Below are 14,706 nucleotides of genomic sequence, written 5' to 3'. Positions count from 1 at the left end.
CACGTAAATTTTAATCTCGTTTTATTTAACTTTCTATTTATTTTCTTACATCTTTTATAATACCTTAATCTTAATTGACTCAAATTTGAAAGAGCAATCCGCTCAACCAAAGTGGGCGACCCAAACGTTACCCGCCTTCTGTCAAGCCTAGGAATAAGGATAATGAAGCTCAATTTTAAATAGGCTCATAGTTCATTAACTGCATTTTGCATTGTTATTGGAAGAAAAAAACTTTACTTAAGGAATTTGCAATCTTAAATGCTCTCTGAGAGTGGCTCAAAATTCATTAACTAAGGCTCAATCAATAATTATGGCAAAAGGTTGTGTTTGGAAATGAGAATTTTATGATTTAGTAGACAAAATCACAAAAAAAGAAATAGAATTGAATGGAATTGGTTTTTATATTTTTACATTTTTACCATATGCTTTTTCATTTTATTCAACTCTAATTTTATTTCATTCTTACACACCAAATATTAAGTTAAAGACTACATATAATAAATAGTTCCTCCTTTTGAGATTGAAAGTCCAACAATACATATAATACTTGATCACGTATGAGTGAGATTAGATTTACTGTAGGTCCTAATGATATGGTCCTCATGACACTTTAGTACATTCATATATTAATATAATATTTTGTAATTGATGAATTCTAAATCTTACTTAGAGAAACTATTTCTTATAAGTATATCCTTGAATTTCAAGCCTTAGATTTATACTTATTTAAATATAAAAAAAATTCAATATAATTTTGCATTGTATTCCACTTCCTTCACAAAAATTCAAATCCAAGGTCTGTGCTCCATTGCCATGGTACTTGGCATGATTTTATTGGTCAGGAAGAGTTGATAGAAGGACCACCATGGTCTTTTGGGAGGATTTAATTTTTCTCGTTTCAACCATCTATGTCAATAAAACACACTAAAAACGAAAAGAGAAAAAGACATTGACATCTCTTAAAGTTTGACAAAAAGATACTGACATCTCCTAAGATTTTAAAAATACCGAGAACCTCCTTTGAGGTTTGCCAAAAAGAAACTAACCTCTCATTATATTTTGCAAAAAGATGAGTTGTAAGAAATTTAAGTGTCTCAAAAATCAAATATGAAGGAAGATTTATGAGAATTTTGAAACATCATGATAGGAATATGAAAATTTTGAAATCTCAAGAAATTCAGTATTCTTTTACTAAATTTTAAGGAAGATCAGTGTCTTTTACTCGAACAAAAAACTAAAAATCCCTTTGTATGTTCCAATCATATGTTTTATTTTTGTTGCGGGGTAAAAATAGCAGGGATGCTCCTTCGACTCCCGTTGACCTGAAAGGGGAAGAAAAGAAAGGCTTGGAGGACCCGGGGTGTACTCCGGTGGATCACTCCGATGCCTAAGTAAGAGGAATGCTTTTAGAGAGGCTGAACGCAACAGTAGAATAGTGTTTTATAACTTACCTTGGCCTTCTCTCCAGATCCCTTCTTATAGGGGCTTGAGTTGACCGTAGGTTGGCTCGAATTTATTGCGCAGGGGCGTGAATCGCTCCCCAGCCATAAGTGCGTGCACCTATTACTCAGCTATTAAAGTCATTGGCGTGGATCTCTCCTCCTCTTTATTGGGTTGGAGCTAATCTCTCGTCAGGATGTCAGACCTGGAGAAGGTGCGAGCTAGGCGTTGACCTGCCCTCATTGGCTAGATCATTTTGGGCGTATCAATTTTATATTTCACTCGCAAGACTAAAATTTACTTTTTATTACATGTATTATTCATTGAATATGGTAAGTTACAAATATAATTTGTACTTGCAACAATTAATTTATAGTGATATTTTAGTTTTCAATCAATTTGCAAAACTGATCCAATCGTGCACGACTTCTCATAAGCTCTCTCACCATGATGGAGATGTTCTCCCAATATCATCTTCAGCATCATCCTCTTATTATAAGCTAAGACATGATCAATTGGCTATGTCTCTGATGAAAACAAAACTAATGGCGCTCTTTCCTGATTTAGATGATGGCGGAAGGTGGTTCCAACCTTCTGATTTGGAAAAAACAAAATCAAACCCCAAGAATTTAAAATTGACTTAACCAACTTATTCAAAACCAATAAATCAATAACCAACAACCAAACAAATAAATAAGAACTACACAACTATAAGTGGAAAATAAACAAAATTCCAGAAGATCTCGAGAAATAATTCAACCACTCCAACCTTCACAAACACTAGTACAAAGCATCATGAGCACAAGGAAGGAAATCCCAACAAATCCAATCAAATCATTCCCCTGACTTACTGTGGAAGCTCATCCCGACAATTATATGATCGAGATATACCAGATTCACCCTGCTTGGAAAGGCGTATGCCTCTTTTGGGAGTACTTGATTTAAAATATATATATAAAAGTAACAGTGGCTTTGATAAGCATCAAAATCCTCCTCTCTCGATGAAGCTTCTTTCTTCCAAGCTTTTGCATCTTTCCGACCACTCCTCCAGCTTCTCGTCTCTCTTCGACGAATCGACAACTCCTTCTGATGTATCGTCTCTCTCCAATGACCCCTTTGGAGCTCTCGTCTCTTTCCAAGTTTGCATCTGGCTTCGAAGACTCCTCCAGCTTCTTGTTTCTCTTCGACGAGTTGACGACCCCTTCCAACGTCTGGTCTGCCTCCGACAATCCCTTTTGACGTCTCATCTCTCTTTATTAGAGATCTTATCCTCAAAACCTAAGTGTTAAGGAGAGAGAGTTCAGAGGATCTTATACTGACATTGGAACTGTTTACAGAAACGATGTGAGATTGGACGGACATTAATACTTCCCCTCAAACTCATGGGGTAAATGAGGCGACGAGAGCCTATGGGGGGAAATGAGGTAAGGAGAAGTCCAGCCCACAAAAGAGTTAAGCAACCTAAGGCCCAGCTCTGATACCATGTTAGAGAGCTCATCCTCAAAACCTAAGTGTTAAGGAGAGAGAGTTAAGAGGATCTTATACTGACTTTGGAACTACTCACAAAGACGATGTGAGACTGGATGGATATTAATACTCTCCAACGACCCTTTCGAACCTTTCATCTCTCTCCAGCGACCCCCTATAGCCTCTTGCCTCTCTCCACAACCCCCTTCAACCTCTCTGCATCGAGATCTCTTCTCAGTTTGAAGTTTTTCCTTGAGCTCATTCGAGTATTTAACACTCACTCTCTCCAGTGTTGTTCATAGTAGACATTCTGCCAATGTCTCTAAAACTCATGGTAGCTGCAGTTGCTTTTGATTTGTTTCGATTTTCACTTTTCATTTTTCAATTTTCAGTTTTAATGTCCTACTGCAAGTGCTTTTTCTTTTCTTTTTGTAATGTTATGGCTCATGCTTACATTTTAACATGTAATTAGCTAAAACAGGCCTATATTTAAAAATTATGTTTTTATTTTTTTCTCCATAATTCTAAATTTTTTCTTATTTTTTTACTATATATAAATTAATTTTATTTATTAATTATTTTAAAAAATACAGTCCCAAAATACTTACATATCAATGACTAAAGGCTTACGCTACACCTCGCCTCGCGGAGGGTAAAACGCCTCACCTTATGTCTTTGCCTTTTAAAACATTGGTACATAGAAATGAAGTAGAGTTTGAAATTTTCACTTGATTTTATCATGGTTTCCGATCAAATTTTCACTCCATTTCTTTCCTATTTTATTCTATTCCACAAACCAAACATGACATTAATTGAAAGCATACAGATGTTAACAAATTGAACAAGAGGGGTAATGGATGAACGCCACACTTTTTTCAGCTCTCTAGAACATCCATTCTGCATTATTTAAGATACCTGACTACCCATTTACATATTTCTGCACACTTTATGCTCGTCTACACACCAAAAGATGATGGGGAAAAATCCCAAGGACTTCACCAAAATCCTGCTGCACTAGTGGTTCTCCATTCTTCCTAACTTGGATTTGGCCTCGCACAGCTGAGTGAGTCTTCCATGGCTATGCTTTGCGCCCCAAAGCAGAAGTACTGGTTCATCAGCTTCTTATTGAAAGAAGCTTGCCTGTGGCTCAATTGTGGTGTTCCACAATTGAAAGAGTTGCTTCTTGACAAAGGTCTCAAAATACTGTTTGCAAAGAGGAGGTTCTTTTGCCTATATACTGAAGTAGGCGAGGAAAAGTTCGATCGAGAACAAGGACTTGAAGGCAATACCTGAATTACCCCGTGCATTAGCCCTGCTGCAAATTCCTTCTTGGTGGATGGACTTGGGAGATTGCTCCTGGCATAAAGTGCCCTTTCGTTGTTTGGAAGGGACGACAGTTTCGAAAACCTCTGTCGAAGCGGGGTCAGACGATCTTCTATGTTTCGATACATGGTGTATGAATCTGAGTCGTCGTCATTGTCTTCAAACTTTGTGCTATAAGGTCTTTTGTCTTTCCTCCCAGGCCATCGTAGGAGAGTCCTCAGGCGCCTAGCAGCATAGCTTATGGAACCTGATCTCTTGCTATCAGACAGGTTCAAGTCAATATCTGAGTCACACTGGCCTAGTTCGCTCGAGCATGTACTAAATTCAATATTCGCTGCATCAATACTAGCATTGGATTCGTTCTCAACGCCAGTGTGCAAGAATATCTCTGCATCAGGAACTCGGAAAGAAGTTCCAGGACTGCTCCCAATACCCTGCACTTTTAGATGAGAAACAAGGGCAATTCTTGCTGTATGATCTTGACAGTTGGAGATTCCACCTGCTGATATCAACCTCTTGATCAGTATTTCAGAAGATGCTGATCGTGGCCTTTGCTTGAGAAGGTCTAGTGGAGTCATTCCATCGGTGTCGCGAATGTTCAAATTGATTGATGACACATTCATGAGGAGTTCCACCACATCAGACTGAATGTTCTCAATCACAGCCATGTGAAGAGCAGTTCTTCCATCACTGTTTCTCACATTGATGATGTCTTGCATATTCACAATCTTTCCGCTTACCAACTGCTTCATGAGCTCAATCTGCCGGTCTAGTCGTCGGAAGCTAGGGGTATGGAAACCAGCCACTGTCATATGAAGGAAAGTATCCCCACAATTGTTTGTTAAGAAGGCAGATGAGGGAGATTTCAGAATCAGAACCTTAACCACAGCTAAGTAACCCCGGTAAGAAGCCACATTTAAAGCTGTGTTCCCTTGATTGTCCATGGATGCAGCAATATCAAAGCATTCTAGTATATCCTCAACTATCTGCACAAATTTGAAAAAGATTAGTCAAAACAAATCGAAGTGATATCTTTAGAGGTTCATATAGAGCGAGAGAAGTCAGGAATGATGAGATGGTGTTAGTTCATGCATGGATGTCAAACAAAAATGAGATAATCTTGCTCGTATGGTCTATTGGACATTACATTACCACAAGGACATGAATAAAATAGGGTTGGCTTTCCATGAAAATGAAATTGAGTGGAGGCAATAAGAAGATGTCACTGACTAAGAAGATGTCACTGACCACAATTAATAGACGGGCTAAAAATACAAGATTACCAAGTTTAAGAGCCCATGTGGCAGTTTAATAAAGTCATTACATATGATAAAAACTTCACATGGGTAAACAAATTAAAAGACTAATAACTGATTGAGGAGAAGAATACGTTTCCAAACATCTTAGAGAGTTCTGTGCACAGAATGGAGCAATAATTGAAGCCATGGCCCAAGACAAATTTGAAGATAATGGAATAGAAAAAATGAAAAATATAACTTTTAAATACACGTTGAATGTACTATTGATTAGCTCGGAGTTACCTACTAACATGTGAGGAGAAGCAGTTCCATATGTGTGAGCCACAGACAGTGACAATGGTCGTGATTGTGATGCCATGGCGGTCACAAAAATTTTGGAAGTTAAAATAGAGTTGTCAATTCATTATCACTATTATAAAATAAAGAGGAAACATAGAAAACCTAAATTGTTAAAAAAAGGATTTGAAGGTCTAATTATGTGCAAGGAAGGTATTACCTCCATTTGCATCACCTATATTATAAGGAGCAGTTATCATCATCAAGTTTAAATGATTTGAGAAAGCACATCTCTCATATCCTGAGAATGAAATTAATAAGAATGCATTGCCTTGGAACGACATGAGTGGCTTAGACACCATTATTTTGGTTACTTGACCTAGCTAGAAGAAAACATCAGAAAAGAATATATTTCCCCGTGTAAGATTTGTCGGAGATTTTACCCTCTCTTAAGCTCCATTTGGGTCAACTATTTTGTTTAAGAAATCGAAAGGAAAATAAATAAGTTAATTTTCCATCATATTTTCTCTCTATCAAACATAATTAAGAATAAAAGTTTGTTCAGATATGACTAAAATTAAGAAAAATTAAAGGTTAAAAGACATGAGAGAGAGAGAGAGAGAGAGAGAGAGACAACACTTGGCGGACAAGGTGTCCGCGCCATCAGGGGTTCAGGAAAGGTAAGATATATGCAATCTTACATCCATGTTTGGAGAGACTTTTTCCATACCTCTAATCTTCGAGTTAGCATTGAGTCAAACCCCGACCTCATCAAAGCTTAATGGGCACGTAAAATAAAATTTATGTTTATTACATATTTTTTCTTCTTTCTCATTTGATAAAAAAAACATAAGAAAGTGAACTTTTTTATATTTTCCTTTCCCTTTTCCAAGTTCCAAATGAGGCCTTAAGCAATTCACCATACAAAAAGTTAATTCCCACTCCAAAGCTAAATTTGGGAGAGATTCAAAATCCCTCAAAACCTTCTTTTATCCCGATAGGATTGCCTATGTACCCTTGTTTTTGAAAGAGGATTGGAAAAGTTAAGTTTATTAGAGATTTGAAAAGAATTGCTTGTTAAAAGCTCTATCTGGAGAATGGAGATTCGAAAAAAAGGCTCTGGGCAGTAGAGAGGAAGACCATTAGGCCTTGACAAATTGGGGGCAAATTCAAAAATACTCAGAATTTCACCTCTATAAAATTACCATAAAAGGATATCCCAAAGAAACAATTAAAATTCAATTTAATCAAAATGGAAATTTCTCTCTTTTTATTTTTTGTTGTATTGAGATCACACGAGATAACAAAATTACAAATACTTTTGTTGCGTTTGAGAGCATGGATTTCAGACCTTGGATTTGGATTTGGTTGGATTTAGACAAATTTCATTACAATTTTTGTATTACACCTTAGAACAATTCTTCTAGGCAAGGTGAGAAATGTCCTGGAAGGTTCAAGTTGTGGGCTTGTTAGAACAGCATGGGTGACCAAAAGTCGTTATTGCCAGGTGTGTGCTCCCATCTTCTCAATTATCAAGTATGATGGGATTTTAGGTAATGTTGGGAGGGTACCAGACCAACAGCAGCTTCATTCCTTTTTTATTGTTTTTTTTTTTTTTTTTAATTTATTCTTTGCACACCAAATTACCAATCCCTTCATCATCCCACCAATTCTTCACCTCAAGAGCATAGTTGAAGAGAGAGAGAGAGAGATTATCATCTTTGAAAATTTACAGTTTTCGAGTTGTCTTCCAGTCTCAAATTTTGATCTTTTCTCTTTCTTCTTTTGACGATTTCTCTTTTTTTTTTTTTTTTTTTGGTTTTTTTTTTCTTTTTTTAGAAGAAGTAAGCTTGATATATTAGAGCAAAGGGGTACAAGTACAAGATACAAGGAAATTAACCATATTTGGCATACTTCTTTTACTGAAGAGATGTAGCATTGAATATCACTAACTAGTACAAGAGATTTCATTAGGCCTGAAACTTGAGTGAGGCAGCTTAAGTCAGATGAAGGCATGAAGTGTTCCTGTTTATCTTTGTAGCTTTTTAAATTCCTCACCCCAAAAGATTTCAAGCTTAGGTATTCTCAAGACCTCAGCAACTTCCTCATAGATCTGGACTTCTCTACATTCTTCAGATTTTGGAATCCTCTACAATTATTTTGCAATTTTTTTTATACTATTTCACTTTTTAAGATTTTATTGGAATTTTTCTCTTTCTTATTCCTTCCGGGAATTTCTGAAAAGTTTAAATTTTTATCTTTTTGAGGTTCTCTACAATTCTTCTATAAGTGGAATTTTCTGCAGCTTTTTCTTTTTTGCTTTTTGCAGTTTTGAACTTTTTCATAATTTTCTGCTTTTTTTTTTCACATTTTTTTTTATTTCATGAAATTTTATTTTATGTTCTTTCCCGAAAACACTTTATCTTTATTATTACTCTTAAAGAAAACAAAAAGGATAGCCCCTCCTACTGAACTCGTGTAAAAGGAAGTGCTTTGAAACATTAGTACTTAAATAAAAGTTAAAAGCATTACATACCTTGTAACAATACTACGATAGCATGGGCTACATGTAAATTGGAGTTAATAGCATCCAATTGCCATTATGAAAGTAATTACAATTTTTGGAATCAAAAAATATATTTAGATAGTAACTAATCCAAACAATGTGATCAGTTTTCCAACCAAACCACTCACAACAATAATGCACAAACACAATAAAGGAAAATAGCCAGCACATTTCCAACTTTCAGTAACCTCTTCTAAGTTCTAATCAACCAACAACCAACATTGTTCATGTGTAGTGGATCGCCCGTTCTTAAATACCCACAAATCCTATTCACTGATTAATCAAAGTGTGATGAGAACCAATGATAGTATTGTGCTAAAAAAATAAACTACAAGAACTTGAACTAGGACAGGCAAAACTTTATGAATCTAAAGCGTAGGGAGCCCCTAACAAGTGTACAGGAATAAGATATATGAATCAATGACCGAAGCATATGGCAATTAAGCAGACGAGTGAGAAGCCTCACCTCAACCTGTCCTCTGCCAGCTGCTGTGTGCAAAATGGTGGATCCCTGAGCATCTCTATAAACCAAAACATCAGAGCAATGTCTGAGAAGTTCCTTCAACATCTCCAAATTCCCTCCTCTAGCTGCTGCATGAACAGCCCTGTTCATCATTTCCCACCTAAACACTCCGGAGATTTCATCTGATTGGCCCTCTAATTCTCCTCCATTTCCATGAAAACACCTTGGGGAGATCGAGAAATCGAGCAGAAGCCTGAAAACCTCGGAGTTCTTGCTCCTGGCCGCTGCGTAAAATATATCAGTGACACCATACTCTCCTTCCCCAAACACAAGGAGAGGGTCTCTATCTAGCAATTCCTTAACAAAATCCACATCCCCAGCAGAGGCAGCAGTGTACAGGAGCCATCCGCCGTACCCGGCCCGAACGAGAGAGTTGTGGCCTCTTGTGTTTTGGCAGACAAGCAAGAGTTGTTGGGCAACATGAGAGCGGCATTTGGCAACATCATCAAACTGGGATTCATCGTCCCAGACGGTTTCGAGGCGTCGGATTCGCCGAAGGGAGGTGAGTTTGATGAGGAGATTGGTATCAAGGTGGAGAAGCTCCCTGACCAGATCATAGAGGCCATTGGCAGCTGCCCAGTCAATGGGTGAGGCATACCACCACTGGTCTCCGGTGCTCTCCCACCGGAGTGGGAAGTAGGCAGGAGGCATTGAAATTGGATCCACAAAGAAAATGAACCAATGGATGGAACAAATTGTGGTGGATTAACACTTTTGGGGGGAATCTAATGAGGACCCAAATTGAGAAACAGAAAAAATTTCAGAAATCAAAATCGACTTGTGAAAATGGGAACAAAAAAGCCACTGGGGAATAACTCATAAAGCGAAGTGAAGATGCGAACAGAGTTTTTCTTTTGCAGGAGAAAGTTGTGAAAAAGATAGAAGTCCCCAGCAAATAAATGCGGAAAGTACATGAATCTTGGACCCAGAAAGAAAACTACCCATGTCAGTCGATGGAAAATTGAGATGGATTAACACTTTCGAGTGCCCAACAAAGAAAAAAAAAACAAATCTGGGTTGAATCAAATAAAGACCCAATTCGAGAACAGAAAAATCAGAATTATTCAACGTGAATTCGTGAGAAAACAAAACCAAAAAGCCACATACCTAATGCGGAATAATGGGTGTTAAGAAAATGAAGAACAAGCGAGATGAATGTAAGAGTTGAAGTGAAAAGAATAAACAAGAACACCCACCAGGAGAGAGAGAGAGAGAGAGAGAGAGAGTCACAGAACGGACAGTAGTGGAGCCGTCAGGTGGGAGAGTTGGGATGCATGGTGAAGAGAAAAATCATGAGAATTTATGTAAGTAAGATGGAGGAGATGGTAAAAGGGGGTAGGAGAAGAAAAGGAGGGAATTAAAAGACAAGCATTAATTGCTAAACAGGGGAGTTGAAGGGGAAGCGGGTAGAGGAATGAAAGACTTTCACAGATGAAAAAAAGAGAATGGTGCCACCTTTGATCATGTTTGCACTTTGCAAAGAAGAAGATAACGAAAATGACACACTCCCTTGTATATTTTTCTACTCTGGTGGAATGCTGACAATTCCTTCGCCCGTGATAGCCACAGTGTAGAGAGAGAGAGAGAGAGAGTAACAAGTACTTCGGTTTGGATTATAAGTGTAAAAGTTTACATTGATAGGATATTCCAAAATCGAAATGCAGATTATGAATAAAAAAAATAAAATTATGTAAGGTGTGAAATAACTAAAACCGAGTTAAGGTTGAAACAAAATTTGGATTTCAGCAACTTGGGAAACTCAAGGCAGGTGCTGGTGGCATCTTTAGAAACTGTATATGTTCTTTTATTTTTTATTTTTTAAAATATTTTGGTTCTTATTCTAATAATAAAACTGAATTGATTGTAGTGATGGAAAGAATAAAAACTTGTAAACAATTGGGTCATACCAGTATTTACATTGAGTGTGATTCGAATATTATACTAAATTGGATAAGATCTAATAAATGTTCTTTATGATATTTTTGAGATTTTAAAAGTAATTTATTTGTTTATTGGAGGGAGTAGATTTTTCTATAAATTATTTGTATAGAGAATGGAATAAAATGGTAAATGCTTTGGCTTGATAAGGTGTCATGGGAAGAATAATTTGTTTACAAATAGTAGTCAAATTTCCTAGTTATCAAAGGTTTGTATAAATTGAATAAAATAGGTACGACTTATATGATGTATGTTTAGTTGGTTTTCTTTTGATATTAGTATATGTTTGTTTTCTTCTTTTATTTGATTTGATGCATGAGGTGTTTTATTTGGTTATTATGTAAACCCCAAGTGTCCTATTATTTCTACGATATTTCTGCATCAGAAGTGAGAATTATTAATAAATTTAGGACGAGATCGCTATGTGGATAGCCTCTGACTCTTAAAAAAATAAAATAAATAATTATGATAAATTAGTGCTTATTAAATTTAAATTGATATTTCAGATTCAACAAATTAAGTGAACACTATATAAGATTTATTATTCTTAAGTGAAATAAAAGTGAACATTGATTATTTACGGTTCACATAGTCGGTTAGTTTTAGATACACTCAAATGGTCAAATGTCTCCTGCACTTAATTTTGAGTCAAACGGTGTTGGTGGGGGACGAGTTGAAGGAGTTGGGTCTCCCACATTTATATTTGGGGGATCAAACCCACCCACCTGAAAAATGCCCTTATTCAAGACTTCATTTCCGAAAAAAAACAAAAAACAAAAAAGAAACAAAACAATTTCATTATAATTTATTTATGTATTGATTTTTAAAAAAATTTAAAGTAAGTGAACGTAAAATAAATTTTTTTTAAGGGCTAGTTTAGATTAAGAATTTTATTTGAAAAAATAAAATAAAAGGAAAATAAGAAGAAAACTAATTTTCCACTATATTTTCTCTTTATATCAAATATCACTAAAAATGAAAAATTATTCTAGTATGACTAAAAATTTACAAAAATAAAATATTTAAGATGTATAAAATTAAAATTTTGATCATTAATCTAGTGTATTTTTTATTTTCTTTCTCACTTTTCTTGAAACTAAATATGAAAATATAAAATCTTTTCTATTTTTCTTTCCTTTTATTAATATTTTTCTAGTTCCAAATGGGCGCTAAAGGGTTCTATATTTTATCCTCTCACTTTCTTCGATAACTAAATATAAAAAATAAAATTTTTCATATTTTTTTCTTTTCTTTTTAAAATATTTTTCAAGTATTGAATAATATGAAAATGATAAATGTGAAAATGGCAATTTTAAAAACCCAATCTTTTCTTTTTAGTGTACAAAAACGATCAATGTTTATTTAATTTTTCTTTTTTACATTTGACAGAAAAGAGAGATTCCAAAAATCTCAAAGTAGTTTAAAAAATGTCACAGTCATTTTATGATTCACTAGAAAAACCATAAATATATCATTAAAAGACTTATCTTTTTTATAAAATATAAGGATAGATTTATATTCTTATTTGATAAATTTAAGAAGAAGTTCATAAAACTATTGAACATTCCTTTGAAATCTTAGGAGACCTCCCCATTTATTTTTATTTATTTATTCTAAATCTCAGGTCTTTTGTCGAAAAAAATAAAAATAAAAATAATTGCATTATTTTTTTCTATTTTTTTTATTTTTTTATTTTTGCTTTCTAGGAGCACCTACAGGCCTATTTAGACCTAATGGCAACACAATTCCCGAAAAATGAAGATAAAAGAATTGGAAGCTGGGGGGCAGGCAGAAATCATTTAGGGCAGCTTTAATCTTTGCCTTGGGAAAAGTGGCCAAACATCAGCCCCATTTCTCTTTGTTCCATGCAGGAATCTTTCTTAATCTCATTCTAACTTTCTTCACTTCTTATTTTAAATAGTCAGTCTAATGCAGTGTGGAAAAAAAAAAAATTAAAAAAAATTTGTCATATCTATTTAGTAATCTTTACTCTTTGAAATCAATGTAACATTCCTATTCCCATCTTCCAAAATTTTTTCTATAAAAATATTTAGGGCAAAGTATAATCTTACACCAATCTCTCCCTTCAAAAAATCAGCATTTAAAAATTTCTCAAAAATGTCAAATAATCATAATAATCAAAGCAGAGTGAATTTATGTCAAAACAAAGAGGTCAGCCTTTGTGCCTCCCGAATTCGAGTTTCCCCTGAGTTCTTGAATTTACACCCTTGTGGTGCTGTGGGGCCGGTATCACGGGGCGCAGGAATTGTCTTGGCTGTGTTGCATTTCAAGGTAATCTAGTAGATGCCGGCTGAGGAGACCCGGCGATATTAAAAGAAAAAAAAAAAAAGAGGGATGGGTTTAGTACAAATGTTTGGTGCTTTATTGAGCAGATGCACCTGAGCGTGGGTGGGTTCATAAGTTCATTGCTTATTATTTGGGTGAGAGATCTACCATGCCTCAAATCCTCACCCAACTCATTATTTGGGTAGATGTGAATAGGAAAAGGTCCCCCATGTCCTTTCACACAAACACCACAACGACCATTATATTTATATTTCTTCCAATTAAATTTTTTGACTCACCAAATTTTTAAATCTAAAATTATACTGAAAATTCTTCAAATCTAAACTCGAAATTCAAAATTCATACTCCCAAACATTACTTTAAAGTGATTTCTCAACTTAAAATTATTTCTGAGAGAAAATACAACACTTTAGTTAGAAAACAATAATTGATGGAATCACTATCAATTTACTATTCCAAAAGATCTACAAAATGAATTGTTGAATCAAATAAACAGAGTCTGCACAAAAGAAATGGGTTTGAATAGGAAGATGCACCACACCTACACAAACTTGAAGGAAGGCAGCAACAGACAACAAATTCAAGCTCAAGGGTCAGGAAGCTTCCCCAACTGAACTGTACAGAGAGGACAGCTGATCTCCAATTAGATCAGACAGCAACAGATGGGACCCAAACAAGGCCCATGCCCTCTCATGACAGATCGAAAAATTTTTAGGTGGATCGACATGAGTGATGATTTTAAACCATTCTTTGTTTCAATATGCAGATATGTAAGGGTGACCATAATTCTTTGTTCAGGTATTTTTTACCATCTCTCAAGAAATAAGTACTGCAGGACTGATTCAAGACCACAATTCGTGTGATTGAAAATTTTCTTGAGAGGCGAGGGCGAGGGGTTACTTATAAAAGGCGACCTACTTAGCATGAGTTCATTAATGGGTAGTTGTTGGGCATGTGAAACTCACTTCTCAAATAGTATTGACTAGAACGAGCCAAGAGGGGGGGCCATCCTGCACATGGAAGGAAGCTCTGGTTTTATATGACTTTGTTCTCTCACTTCACAGCACCATTGGATCACGAGATTGGATTGGATTGGATTCCCCCCCAGACACAGTGGATGGATCACTTTTCTCACTAATTGCGTTCTTATCAAATGGACAAAACCACGTGAAGCTGTATCCGTCCACTCCAACCTGCACCAAACAAGTGAAAAGACAACAAAAAAGAAGGCATCTCATGCAAACTATGGAACAGAGTAACAATGGGATCCGTCTCTGTAACTTGCATACATACATAAGTGATTCCACACCTGCCATAGCCTCTGCAATTGCAATTCTGGAGTTACTGTAACACACAATCCCCACTGAAAATTCCTTTGGAAATTTTATAATTTGGTTATGGAGAAAAACTTGCATGTAACAAGGTGAAAAAGGGTCTACAATGCACCAATTCCATTTTGTTGTTGTGAGTATTTATCCCACAAGTGGAACTCGTTTGTGCGTCTATGTGGGTTTCCATTTTCTCTTGTATATCATGTCCATCTGCCACGGGTAAGGTTTTACTGAATCCCTTGAGGCAGAACCTTGTTATGACTTATGAGAAGTTTA

General features: G+C 35.7%; 1 protein-coding gene across 1 annotated transcript; it reads right to left on the bottom strand.

The window, feature by feature from the left end:
- Nucleotides 1-3,655: 3,655 nt before the first annotated feature.
- On the bottom strand, nucleotides 3,656-10,421 carry LOC131144701 (uncharacterized). The gene is made up of 2 exons (XM_058093521.1): nucleotides 8,798-10,421; nucleotides 3,656-5,216 (listed from the first exon to the last, which is right to left on the bottom strand). The coding sequence occupies exons 1-2, from the start codon at nucleotides 9,503-9,505 to the stop codon at nucleotides 3,942-3,944; spliced, it is 1,983 nt and encodes a 660-aa protein (XP_057949504.1). The 5' UTR covers nucleotides 9,506-10,421; the 3' UTR covers nucleotides 3,656-3,941.
- Nucleotides 10,422-14,706: the final 4,285 nt, after the last annotated feature.

Source organism: Malania oleifera, chromosome 12, assembly GCF_029873635.1.
Source record: "Malania oleifera isolate guangnan ecotype guangnan chromosome 12, ASM2987363v1, whole genome shotgun sequence".
Taxonomy (NCBI): Eukaryota; Viridiplantae; Streptophyta; class Magnoliopsida; order Santalales; family Ximeniaceae; genus Malania; species Malania oleifera.
The sequence above is the reverse complement of the archived record's forward strand: the minus strand, read 5'-3'. Positions and strand labels throughout refer to the sequence as shown.